This window comes from Lycium barbarum, chromosome 11 (genome assembly GCF_019175385.1).
Source record: "Lycium barbarum isolate Lr01 chromosome 11, ASM1917538v2, whole genome shotgun sequence".
In the NCBI taxonomy this organism is placed as follows: domain Eukaryota; kingdom Viridiplantae; phylum Streptophyta; class Magnoliopsida; order Solanales; family Solanaceae; genus Lycium; species Lycium barbarum.
The window spans coordinates 12,193,829-12,207,441 of NC_083347.1; the positions used below are offsets into that span (position 1 = coordinate 12,193,829).

General features: G+C 31.1%; 1 protein-coding gene across 2 annotated transcripts; it reads right to left on the reverse strand.

The window, feature by feature from the left end:
• Window positions 1-211: 211 nt before the first annotated feature.
• On the reverse strand, window positions 212-3,810 carry LOC132619008 (pentatricopeptide repeat-containing protein At3g20730-like). 2 transcript variants are annotated; one of them, XM_060333996.1, is made up of 3 exons: window positions 1,685-3,810; window positions 1,101-1,366; window positions 212-790 (listed from the first exon to the last, which is right to left on the reverse strand). In XM_060333996.1, the coding sequence occupies exon 1, from the start codon at window positions 3,608-3,610 to the stop codon at window positions 1,820-1,822; it is 1,791 nt and encodes a 596-aa protein (XP_060189979.1). In that variant the 5' UTR covers window positions 3,611-3,810; the 3' UTR covers window positions 212-790; window positions 1,101-1,366; window positions 1,685-1,819. The 2 variants fall into 2 exon arrangements, with proteins under 2 accessions (XP_060189979.1, XP_060189980.1); XM_060333997.1 differs by having other exon boundaries at window positions 1,086-1,366.
• Between the last annotated feature and the right edge of the window lie 9,803 nt (window positions 3,811-13,613).

Consider the following 13,613-nt stretch of genomic DNA (forward strand, 5'->3'; position numbering starts at 1 on the left):
CTACCCTTCACCCCAACCACCCACCCCTCCACCTCCACTCACCACCCACCACGACTACAAATCATCTTCACCATTACTAGTGGATATAAGTGTTTCATTTTTTATCAAATAATATTTTATTTTATTTTATCTATTTTCTAATATTTAGTTATTTTTTATTTGAATTGTATATTTATTATATTTAAATTAATACATTATGCATCTTCAGATGTTGAAAAACAAACAGTCTTAATCATTCAGTATTCAGACCTAGAGACAACATCTTAATCATTCAGATGTGCATTCAGATTCAGACGTCTTAACCTTAATGAAAACAAATAAAACCTTAAGAATACTTACTGTCAAAAGTTTAGTCAACTTGCTTATACAGTACCTTTTATCCCTTGTGCATTTCTTTGTTTCACCGAAAATTAAATCTAGCTTCTTAAAAATTGTTCTCAGAAATCGACTCAAACTGATCTCGGCATCCAAAAATGTATTGAGAGTGAAATCTACTTTCTAGATCCAGCTTTCCCTGATTGGAAACAGTAATCCCCTCAGAAACAATCTACTCTGTGTCACGGCACAATAAATACAGCATCCTTTCATCCATTTGCCTGAAACCTCAACCAATTGTTCGTATTTAAATGGACTGTATTTCTCCTTATATGTACAGGAAAATGTTTTACGATCAATAGCTTCTGGTCTGGCTCAGTGGATCACATCACCAGCCTTGACAAACCGTCCCTTCACACACCTTCTCACGTCGGTCCTTGCCTTGTGAGGAACATATCTCTCTCGCTTCTCGAATCTATAAAAAGGAAAGTTTCAAAAAAGGAGAAACGAGAAAAGCAAAAAGCCTACAACCAAGAGATCTTCTTGAACCATGGTCTACATAACCTACATGGCCAAGATATCTTAATCAGTTTAAAATGCAGCACATAATGGTAGGAAAAGTTTATTGGGATTGAGTGTTGGATAGAAGGAATTGAAATTAGATGAGGAAAATTTGAGGACGAATAAAATGCCTAAACTCCACGAAATTCGGGTTGTGTGTGCCAAACCAGGGAGTGCATAATCACTAACTAGCTTTTTGATGTACTTACTAAAAGAAAACGTACTGTTGTGTCTTCTTCTTTTCCTTGTAGCGCAATACAGCATTGCTCCTGCTAGTTAATGGCGTTGAATTTTCAGGACACCTGGTGACTCTCCCATGAGAAGCATTGAGGAGGCTCCACAGTCTTGATCATCTCCAGCGCTGCTCTCTCCAGTGACTTAGTAGCATATGGCTCCCAATAAGTGTCTTATACGTGCACCAGGTTGCTGTCTATCAATCCATTTCCAGTGCATTCAAATTTCAAAGTTTCAATTGCCCCCATAGGTCCACCTGCAAGATAGCTTAACACTCATTATCCTCATTAGCAATCTTTCAAATAACCTTTTTCTAGCTTAAATCTAGCCAACATCATCTAAAAGCTAGAAAATCCATAATTATAGAAGCAGTTTTTACTTTGTCAGAAAAGAAAAATCTACTTATAGGAGCAGATAACAGCTACATAATCTACAACCTATAGGAGCCACTAAAAGAACAATCTATTCCTATTTTTTTCTTCCTTTTCTCCATTTTCTTTCTTGGTAGATTTTTCTTTAAAACGAATTGCACATAAATAGGGGGAAATGCAAAAAGGGGAAAGAACCTTGGTACCTTATGAATATCCATAGCTGCATTGCATCATCGCTGCATGCTGAAACTACTATCAAAACTCACATTCAAAAAATACTTCCCAAAAATCTAGGTAGTATGAAACATTACAAGGAAGATCTGGATTAATTTTACGTATCAGCCAGTAGGAATAAGGGCTACCATATCATTGCCAGAATGAAAAAGGCTGTAACCAGGATCTTTTGGTAACCTTCTAGTTTGAACCACATCTCGTGCATTCCAAGCAATATCCCACAAGCCAGCTCCAGAATACATACTTGCTAGAACCACATAGCTAATGGCATTCGTAGGTTCGATATTGCATAAATGCTTGGCTGCTACCTCTCCAAGGTGCATATTTCCATATATGCTACATGCCCCAAGGACTGAACCCCAAAGAGAGGCACTGGGCTTTATATTAATCCTGCAAATCAAATCATATGATTCATCCAAACAGCCGCTGCGCGCAAAAAGGTCCACAAGGCAAGAGTAATGCTCATCTCTTGGAACAATTTTATATTTTCTAACCATCATAGTGAAACATTCCCATCCTTCAGCAGTCAACCCATTATGGCTACAAGCAAACAGGAGAGACAAGAATGTTACATCATTTGGCTCAAAACCTTCACACTCCATCTTCTTAAAATATGAAACTGCATAGACTCCTTGACCATGCGCGCCATATGCAGAGATCATTGACGTCCATGATATTACATTTTTCTCTGTCATGTGATGAAAAACAATGTTGGCATCTTCAATTTCTCCTGTTTTTGCATACATATCAACCAAAGCATTACTCATAGCCACATCAACATTGCTCTGATATTTTATGGCAATAGCATGTAGCTGTCTCCCCAAAGACAGTGACGCTGTATTGGCACATATGTTGATCATAGAGCATAAAATAATGCTATCGATTTCCCTATGATCCCGATGTAATTGACAAAAGAGTTGCAGACACTCACTGCTATTTTTACCTTCACGTGCATATCCAGTAATTAGGGCAGTGCATGAAATCCTGTCTTTGTTTTGCATCTTCTTATATACATAATTTGCATTGGCCAAGTTTCCACATTTCACATAGGCATCAACTAATGATCCACTAATAATACTATACGACTCATAACCAAGTCGAATAATACATCCATGTATCATACTTACTTTCGCTAGTCCACCACACTTGCCATCTCCTACAGACGCTTTGAGAACACTTCCCAATGTGAAGCAATCAGGGAGTATACCTTGTCTGAACATCCAACGAAACAATAAAACCGCATCAATATCATAACCTCGAAAAGCATATCCAGAAATCATGACATTCCAAGAAACCAAATCTCTCTCTGACATCGACTCAAAAACACGAAAAGCATCCTCCATATCTCCACATTTGGCGTTAAAATCAACCAACGCACTCTGAACATACAAATTATCCACAAACCTACTCTTCTGAACACACCCTTGTATTTGTTTTCCTAATTTCATACACGACAAACTAGTACACACCCTCAAGACACTTCCATAAGTAAACTGATTCCCCCTCATACCTTCCCTACGCATATCAACAAACACATTAATCGCTTCTTGTGAATACCCATTACGAGAATACCCCGATAAAAGTGAAGTCCATGAAACCACATTCCTTTCAGGCATTTTATCAAACACTTTGCGTGCAGACACCATGTCATCAAACATTGTATAGAAAATGATCAATTTGGTTCCCAAATGAACATTTGAAGGAAACCCACTAGTTATAATATGGGAATGAACCAAACGACCTTGTTTATGAGCCTTTAGATCAATACAAAGCTGAATTATATTTGAGTAAATAGTATAATCTGCTTTGATGGGGTTGTTAAAAGCAAGTATTAAAGCTTCTGTAAGCCTTTTAGCGTTCAAGTTCACTAAATTTCTATACGTTATATTCATCATTCTTTTGCATGGATAACTTTTTGCTTTCTGCACAGAAGAAACCGCTATAGTAGATGAATTAAAATTGAAGAAAGAGAAGAATCACTTACATTGTGCTTAAGGCACAAGTATTACTAGTTGTGTGAGAGAATCAAATTTCTTAATATTTTTTCACTGTAACCATAGATTCCGCTGGCCAGATTCAACTGACGTGAAAAGGAGCTTTGTTTTACGGTGGTTGATTGACTTTAGAATTTTTAGATGTCTATTTTAAGTCCTTTTAATATAATCATAAGCATTTTAGTCCCTTAAATTTGCTAAAGTAAAACACTTTTAGTCCAACTAACCTAATGAATTTAAAAATTGCTGTAACTGCAACTACCAAAAAGGTACTGCTAAAAACACAACACTATGAGTCCGGTTGGATTAGCCGAAAAAAGTGCTTTTAATTATAAGTGTTTAAAGTATTTTTTAAGTGCTGAAAGTTATTTTATAAATAAGCAATTACGTTGTTGGAGAAAAGTGCTTAAAGGAGTTTTAGAGGTAAGGGTAATATTGAAATTAACAGAAAATATAAAGAATAAAGTTGTTAGTCAAATCAAAATGACTTTTAAGAGAAAAAAAATAAGTTGGAGTTGAGCAACTTCTTGATTTTGGCTTATTTTAAGTACTTTTTAACTTAATTTAAATTATTTTCTATTTTATCAAACACTCAAATAAGTTAAAAATAACTTATAAGCTGGACCAGCTTATAAGCTAATCCAAACGGGCTCTATTTGATCGGAAAAAACCAACTAGCTCTCATACCAATCAAAAAACCCGACCGAACATGCAAAAATTTAGGAACTTAGGCTACGGCTTAAATATGAGTTTTGAAATCAACTATTTGTGCATTTCATCCTTGAAAATCCATATTAAAAAAATAGTTAAGGTTAATCGTTTTAAAATCAACTTCAGACTCGCGAAGCTAAAGTTTTTAAAACTTCAACATGTAGATCCAAGCCTAACTTCATATATGGACGTCTAAACTTTTTTTACTGCAAATCTGTATATCTAAAAGTTTTTATCAACTTCATTTGAAGCAGCTCAGCATGTAAAAAGTTACTATAAATTTTGAGTATGCCTTTAAATGGTGATCCTCAAACCGGCTATCTTTCTGCAAAATACATCACTTTTACGTCTTTTATATTTTATGTCAAATCTCAATCTTTTTGACAGATGTTATCCTACATCGCTTTGCTCCTTTTTTAAAAAGAAATTATGTTAATGACATTTAAGATTAACATTTAAGAAAATATATTATATTATGTATATATGTAATAGACAGATACCGTTAATAATGCAAATCTATATATATAATAAAGTTAGGCATAGATAAAGTGATGTGACACCTCTCTAGGATCACCTTTGCTATTTATCTTTTTTCTCAAATTTTTGACATTTTTCTCTTCATTTCTCTATTTTACAAAATAAAATAAAATATTAAAGGCTTCATCCCTCCACCCATAATAAAGACTCACTCACCATTTAATAACATTATTTGTCATCATTTTCCCTATAATTATTGTGATTACTTTGTATTAAATTTATTAGTAAATGCAATGAACCACCCCTCATTCTACTCATTCAATTCAATTTGAAGGATGCAAAAATCACAAAAAACAGACAACCGTTTCCTATGGAGAAGTAGCAACGTGCAAAAGCCTCCTCAAATTTTACATTGTACTACTAGAAAGTCTAAAAGTCTTAATTTGAAAATCCAAAGGTCACTATAAGAAACGTTCATTGGTATTAATATTAACATTTAATAACTAATGATAAAAGAAATAAGAAAAACGGCACTTCACAACACCATAATGGTGATATATATCTATATAAAAGGGTCTTGGATGTTTGTTTTTGGGTATTCAAATTAAAATATGCGTAAGTTTTGGTGCACCATTGCTCCTCTTTCTGCATGTGTATATATCATATGTAATTTATCCGTTATATGCTGGATTCTTGAATTCTCATATTAGGTTGTAATGCTGAATTTTACTGCTCTGGATATTTTACTTCCTCAAACCTATGATTGTCTTCAAAAAAATTTTTGTTTCTTTCTTTTCCTTTTAGTTTCTATAAACAAAATTGTGTCTTTAGTTACTGGAATTGTGTATTCTTATCAATAAAAAATTAACAACTATATGACTTATTGTTAGGAGGAGGTTGAGAAGTTGAGAAGAGGTTAGAGTCAATTTGTGAGTCGCGAGTGGGAGATTATTGAGGAGTCCCAACAACTCTATCTCTTTACCTTTCCTATTTTTCTATTTTAATATTTCTGTTGTTTGAGTGTAGTTCCTTTGTTGGATTTGTTAATGCTTAGATTATTTGTGATTTAACGTTGCTGATGAATATTTGTATGATTTTAGTGATTTTGCAATTGCAAGAGTTTGGAAGAATTCATCATCAATTGCGTCATGTATGTTGACCTATTTGTCTTTTTTCCCCTTGTGATCTCCCTACGTATTTTGTTTATTCTGTTACTTTTTTTCCTTTTTTGTGTTTTTTCACTATTTCTTTAGATGACGAAATTAGTTATGTAGATTTATAGACTGGTTCTTGGATATAGAGTATTTCAAAATTGTTGAGAAGAACAAGTAAAGATTGAATAGCTCAACTTATGGTGCAAATATTGTTTGGTCGTGTATTCAGATTGCAGAAGATCAGAATATGTTAGTGTATTTCGTCGGAAAAGAGTGATTCAACTCCTAAGAATAACAAAGCAGATCAAGATCATTTAAAACTCTCATGTGTAAGCGTTTCTTGAGAATGCTTATGTAATAATTCAATATTCTTGGAGTTCCTAATTGAGATACGTGTGACAGCGCCAAATATTTTATCAAGAGCAATACTCTTATATGTAATCATTGGTTGGAGTTCCTTGTGACATGCCTGGCAAATTTTATAACTCAAACATATATCTATATATGATATCACTATAAGTTTCACTTTTAGATGGAAATATATTTTCATCTCATCCCAATTTCTTATCATTTGGGTCATGATCTTATTGTTTAATGAAATATTTTTAATATCTTATATATGAATCTTGGACTTTTTTGTTATTCTTTGATATTCGAATATTACAAAAAGATTATTGGTAAATTAAAAATTATTGTGTCTTTTATGACCGCGAGAAGTACGGACAAATTCCCTAGTTAAATATCAATTAGAGACAGGGAAAAATACCTTATGACTTCTACATGCCCAATTGGCCAATTCAAAATCACATACAAATTGAGTTGAACAGTAGACCAACAGCACTTACACAAAAAGATGCACATGCCATTTTATATAATCATTCCAGCATATTGGCAATTCCAAAAAGTAGATCATATTATGATCCTATTCATCACATGAAGGAGGAATGGCCAAGCCAGCCCCTATCATTCAGTGGATTAAGATATTTATCTTTCGAGTATGTCGCGACATATTCGAATTCCATTGTGGATATATAATGCATCAATTAGAAGTTGATTTATTTAGTTTAATTGTCATTTCTTAGGATTTCATTATATCCAAGAAAAAGAAATCAAAACTCATTCTTACTGAAAAATAGAGGAAAACCCCCTAATAAGAGAACTTTAAGAAAACCTCAAGAACAATTAAATAGAACGAATAAGTTAAATTACTTTAACTAAAACATTTAATTTTGGTTAAATCAATGACTATTTTTTATACTTTTATCAACTCAGATGAATATTTTTGTTAAATCAGTGGCTAAGGAATGGATAAGAGGTTTGAAATTCTCTCAGACTTTCCGTAATGACACTCTAGGACCAATATGCTACAATTCAAATTGCATCGGTAAAAATTTATTCGCGTGTGTCTCTACTGAATCATAAGTACTACTACTTTATTATGGTTAAGTAAAAACTCAAGGTTAGAATATGAGTATCATGTATTCTTTCAATTCGTAGTGTTACGAGTTTGAATTTTAACCTATTCAGTTGGTATTCTCCGTTCATCTACTTACTACCTAGAATTTATAGAAAAATATTTGAAAATGAATCTGGAAATTTTAAAAAATATGTTAGTTAGACCTATTTTTAATCAACACAGACTTTGAGCAAGTTGAGTCAATATTTATTTTTCTATACAAATTCTTTTAACTCGTTTAAATTTGACCTTAGCTTATTTGTGTATATTCCTACTGATGATCGCCAACTTGACGTCATATATATGACTTGGACTTGTTTGTTCTAAGAACAAACAATTAATCTTCGTGAAGAAATTATTAAACATGTTTGCATTAAAAAATAATTTATTTTCAAGGTATCTTGGTTTACCTAATGATCCTTGCTTTGCACTCAACTCTCTAATTTATTTTCATATCCTTTTTATCCCAAATTAAAGTTAAATTTTGAAGGAAATGAAATACATTTTGGATTCCGACATTTTTTGGAATTGGAATCTAACTAATTAGACTAGAAGAGAAAAGATTGTATATTTCCTTCATTACAACCAATAATTCAGTAGGAACTATGTGACATATCCAGATACTTGCTGGTTACTACACTCAGAGAAAACATGGTTTAGAAAATTGCATGTTATATCAGTCCAAAATAAGTAGGTGACGAAAATGATTGAAACCATAATAAGGACTAGACGGCGTATGCCCGTGTTGTGCACGGACCCAACACTTTGGATTATCGTGTATCTATGTGTATGTAGTTGTGTTAGGATAGTGATAATATATATATTTTATATTGCTAATAAACATACATAAGTTTGCACTGTTTATATATATACTATGTTCAAAACACAATTAATATAACATTATATTTTGTGCTCCGTATTCAAAACTTTATTATATTAATGTTTGCTACAAATACAAAGTTGGCAAAAATTTATTAATACTTTTTAAAAGAGAAGACTTGTTTAAAAGGAAACTATTTTCCTCACTTTGAGATAAAACAATAGCAATATTTAAGCATCAGTTGATACTTTGAATTTTAATTAGATTAATTTAAACGTGTAAAATATTCTATTGTTAATGTATGTAGATTGGACTTAAACAATACTTATTATTTTTTTATCAAATTTTGATTTGGATAATTCTAATTCAAATTATTAAATTAATTTTACATGTTTAAACGAAACAAAGTAGAAATTTGATTTTCTATTTAAACGAAGAACTACTATTTTTTAATTTTTGGTAAATATTCTTGGTTTAGCTCATTTTACTTGTCATATTGTCTTTTGCACGGTTTTTTAAGAAAACGTCAATTAAAATTATAATTTGACTAATTTACCTTATTGATTGTTTGATCTCTATTTAATATTATTTTTTATTTTACGACATTAATATCCTTTCACATTTATTAGAGTAAGAATAAAAATAAAAAAGTAATTAAATTCTATCTTATTTTAAAATATAAATATTTTATGCTACGAATACAAAGTTGGCAAAAATTTATTAATACTTTTTAAAAGAGAAGAATTGTTTAAAAGGAAATTATTTTCCTCTCTTTGAGATAAAACAATAGCAATATTTAAGTATCAGTTGATACTTTGAATTTTAATTCGATTAATTTAAAGTTGTAAAATATTCTATTGTTAATGTATGTAGATTGGACCTAAACAATACTTATTATTTTTTATCAAATTTTGATTTGGATAATTCTAATTCAAATTATTAAATTAATTTTACATGTTTAAAACGAAACAAAGTAGAAATTTGATTTTCTATTTAAACGAAGAACTACTATTTTTTAATTTTTGGTAAATATTCTTGGTTTAGCTCATTTTACTTGTCATGTTGTCTTTTGCACAATTTTTTAAGGAAACGTCAATTAGAATTAGAATTTGACTAATTTACCTTATTAATTATTTGATCTCCATTTAATATTATTTTTTCTTTTATGACATAAATCTCTTTTCACATTTATTAGAGTAAGAATAAAAATAAAAAAGTAATTAAATTCTATCTTATTTTAAAATATAAATATTTTAAGTATATTTATTTTAGTAAACATAACAAATAAATGACATGGCGGAATAGCAAATACAACAGTTAAATATCTAGATTAGATCTCAGGCTAATATAAGAAAAGAAATAAAATTGTATGGTTTGACTACTTAACCTTTTGAAGAAAAACAATAATAGGAGGTCCATATTTTTTGTTGTACAATAATTTCATTTACTCCCATTAATGGGTTGATACACATGTGGAAATGAATCCACCATTATTGACTTAATGAGATACTTTGGGAATTACATGAATATTGTTTGATTTTTTAATATGGGGTGCACTTTTTTTTATATTGCTTGATTTTTTTAATATGGGGTCCATTTTTTTTTTTACATGAGTTTGGAGATGATGGGGTCAATTTTTTCTTTAATATTGCTTGGTGTTTTTAGTATGAGGCCCACCTTATAATATATATATTTTTTTAAGATGACTGACGACGAAGCAACCCATGCTTCTATATAGCAGTAAAGTAATATGTTATGTCATATGAGGTACTCTTTCTGGAAATACCATTTGCACATTTAATTTGCACCTATTACTATTGGATGAACAATTATTTCCTTTCGTCTTTTGCAGGAAGAACTAGTAGATATATCCAAACAAGAGTAGGTAAATTAAAGAAACAGGTATTTTTCTCAAACTTTGCATTTCCTTTCCACATTTGGGTATGAAATAAACAGTTTTGCTGAAATTATTAGTGGTACATGTATGGCACGAGGCTATATCAGTTATTCGTTTTTTTAAGTTACATCAAAGGAGGGAAGGAGAAAAGATAAAGGAAATGCTTATGGGTCCAAGTAGCTATTGAATTCATTGATAGTTTTGGGGTACAGGGTTAGAAATTCAATGGATATATATTTAGTAAATTTCTTACCACCTATATATAGAAGTTTTAAGTCCAAACTATTAAATTCGGCTGAACCTGTAACTTTTAGTGTGCATCTGCCTTAGGCTACCACTAATTGGTTTGAATCATCCCCTCAGCTGAATAAAATAGAGAGTTAGATCAAATGAGTTAGCTCTCAAACCCATTGTAAATTTGTTTGAAAGCGTAAAAATGAAGGGAAAAAGATTCTTTTTCTTTTAAATTTGGCCTGTTAGTTTTCTTCCTAGGCTGGATCAAGGAATACTCCAGTTTTCACTTTGAACAAAACAAAGCAAATTTGTTGCTATTCCGTTTTTGTTTAAAAATTGTGTTATATAGAATGACAATAACATTCGTTACTATGCTTTTACATTTTTTGATATGTCGTTTTAATCTACTTTCTTCTTGAAATTGCAATTGGCTTATAAGTTGTACTAATTCCACAACATAAACATGCACTCGTAAATTGCATAGTGTGGATTGGACCCAGTCAAATAGAGGCAGCCTTTCCTTGATCTCGAAAGGCAAAATTGACTTGAGCACTGTTTGGTGAAGATCGAGGATTACTTTTCACGTTTTTCTAAAAGAAAATACTGACTTAAGCCTGATTTGGCTTCTTGTTCACGTCGGTCCATGATTTAGCAAAGTTTGTTTCCTAAGTCATAGCCACTTGGCAGAACTTGACAAATAATCATTTTCGACCGTTAATCAAATTTAGTTAACGTTTTAAAATTATTCAATATTTAGCCATTTTTTATTGTGATATTTTTGGCAAAAATATCTGTAATTTAAATATGAATAAATTCAGGAACATTTATCATTTTGAACTCCATGAATCGTTCTTGGAATTCAAATTGTTTAAGGTTTGAAACTCCGGCAAATTGTCATACTTAGCCCCCGTTTGGCCATAAAAATTATTTACTTTATTCCGGATTTTTTTTTCCACTTTTTTTCGAAATCAGCGTTTGACCATGAGAATCCGAATAGTTGAAGTTGTATTCTGGAATACCAAAAACTCAATATTTTTTTTTTTTTTTAAATTCGCTTTTTTCACTTTTTTACAACTATAATTTCAAAAACTATGGCCAAATACAACTCCAACTTCAAAATTCCAAACTAAAAAGTAAAAATGTTTTTGGTATCTATGGACAAACGGAGCCTTAGATTGTAAAACTTTGAACTCCGCGTTCCATTTCTAATGTATGAATTGATAAATGCTTAAACTCCATGAACTGTTCATGAAATGTGAAACTTCAGCAATTTTCAGTGTGAAAGCTAGAACTTTATGAATCGTTCCTTGAGCACAACTTTTCAAAGCTTCCCACTCTAGCACCATGTGTTGGAGTTGTTTAGCTAGGAGTATTTTCGACTAAAATTTTGTCTTTGCGTTAAGAAATGACTATTTCCCAATTACATTTGAAATGATGGCTAAACTTTGATTGCCGAGAAAAAAATTGTCAAGTTCACCTAATTTTTGTCACTGGTGGGCGTCTGGACATTATTTGGTTGAGACTTGAAATTTTGGAAAAAGTAGTAGGCGTTTGGCCATGATAATCAATATTTTTTACTTTATTTGGAATTTTGAAGTTAGAGTTGTGTTTGGTTATATTTTTTGCAAAATAAATTTGATTGTGTGAATGTATTGAAAGTGAAAAAGTGAAAAGCAAGGTTTTAGGTGTTTTTCAAATTCCAAACACAACTTCAAGTTGTAGTTGTTGGAATTTTCATGGCCAAACGCTGATTTTCAAATAAAGTGAAATAAATTTTCAGAAAAAAATGAAAAATTCTCATGGCCAAACAGGTTCGTAGTATATCAAGTTAGGTGAAAATGACCATTTGAAGGTTGAACTTGCGTTATAACACAAAAACGAAGTTGTATAGTGAGTCGAAATTTGAAAAACTTTGAACACCTGATATTTCAAACTCCAAATTATATTTTTAAGTTTGAAATTACAACAACATATTAATTTGACAAATAAAAACTCACTTATTTGAAATATCATTTTAAATATTTCAAATTTTCTTAATGTCCAAACATTTCCTTAATATCCACCACTTTATATGACGATAGTTAATGGCTCATGTAGAAGGAATTTTTACAAGTTAAACATTTAAACAGACAAAAGGTATTCGTAATGATTTTTGTAACCTTTAACATGTATACTGTAATGTAGTTTAAGGTAAGGGATTTTTAATATAGAAAAATTTCAATTCTGTTGGATATAAACTACAAGTGTATAAAAATGATGATACAGAGAAAATACGATTGAAACAAAAGATTAGACCATATCTAACCTCGTATTTTCAGTTCTTATCAATTTTTTTTTAGCATTTACTCCTCGACAGCAATGCACGACTCTATTCTTTAATACCTCAACTTAAATTGATGTGAAATAAAGTTAGACTAGGTTGGTGTGATTTAATTCAACACTGTAATCCTTTTGTGCCAGCTGAGAGAGAGGCTGAATAATAAATAATGCTCCCTCTATTTCAATTTATTTAAACACATTTCTTTTTTAATTCATATCAAAATGAACGATCTTTTTCCTAATTTGAAAATAAATTCATTTTATGAATGATTTACAACCATACAAATTTTCAAAGCTTATTTTGAACTACAAATTTTAAAATTTTTTCCTCTTTCTTAAATATTGTGTGCAGTTAAATAGGTTCATATAAATTGAAACGGAGAGAGTAAAAAAGAGAAACTGTGTGTGTTAAAGTTTAAAAGGATTCACGCGGATGAAGATGTGGATGTTGGTAAGCCACCCCCCACTTTGCCAGCTGCCTTGTCGGAGTTTAACAGCCAAACTTCCCACGCACGTGACTCACACCTCTTTTCTCCTTCAAATCAGATACTTTTTTCTTCTTTTTCTTTATTCATTATGTTGTACTATATTCCTACGAACTAGATCTATAGGAGAATGGTATATATTCATTTATTTTTAATCAATATTTTTGAATTGGAGTCTTAATTTGAAAATTATCTTTGTTAGGGAGTATTTATTCTCAATGTGGAATTTTACGACATGCTTCCGTATTTAGTCGAGTCTCAGTATTGATATCAGTAAAATAAATGAGAAACTACAAAAATATATACTTCCATCGTTTCAATTTGATTGTTTGGTTTTAATTTCGCAAAGTA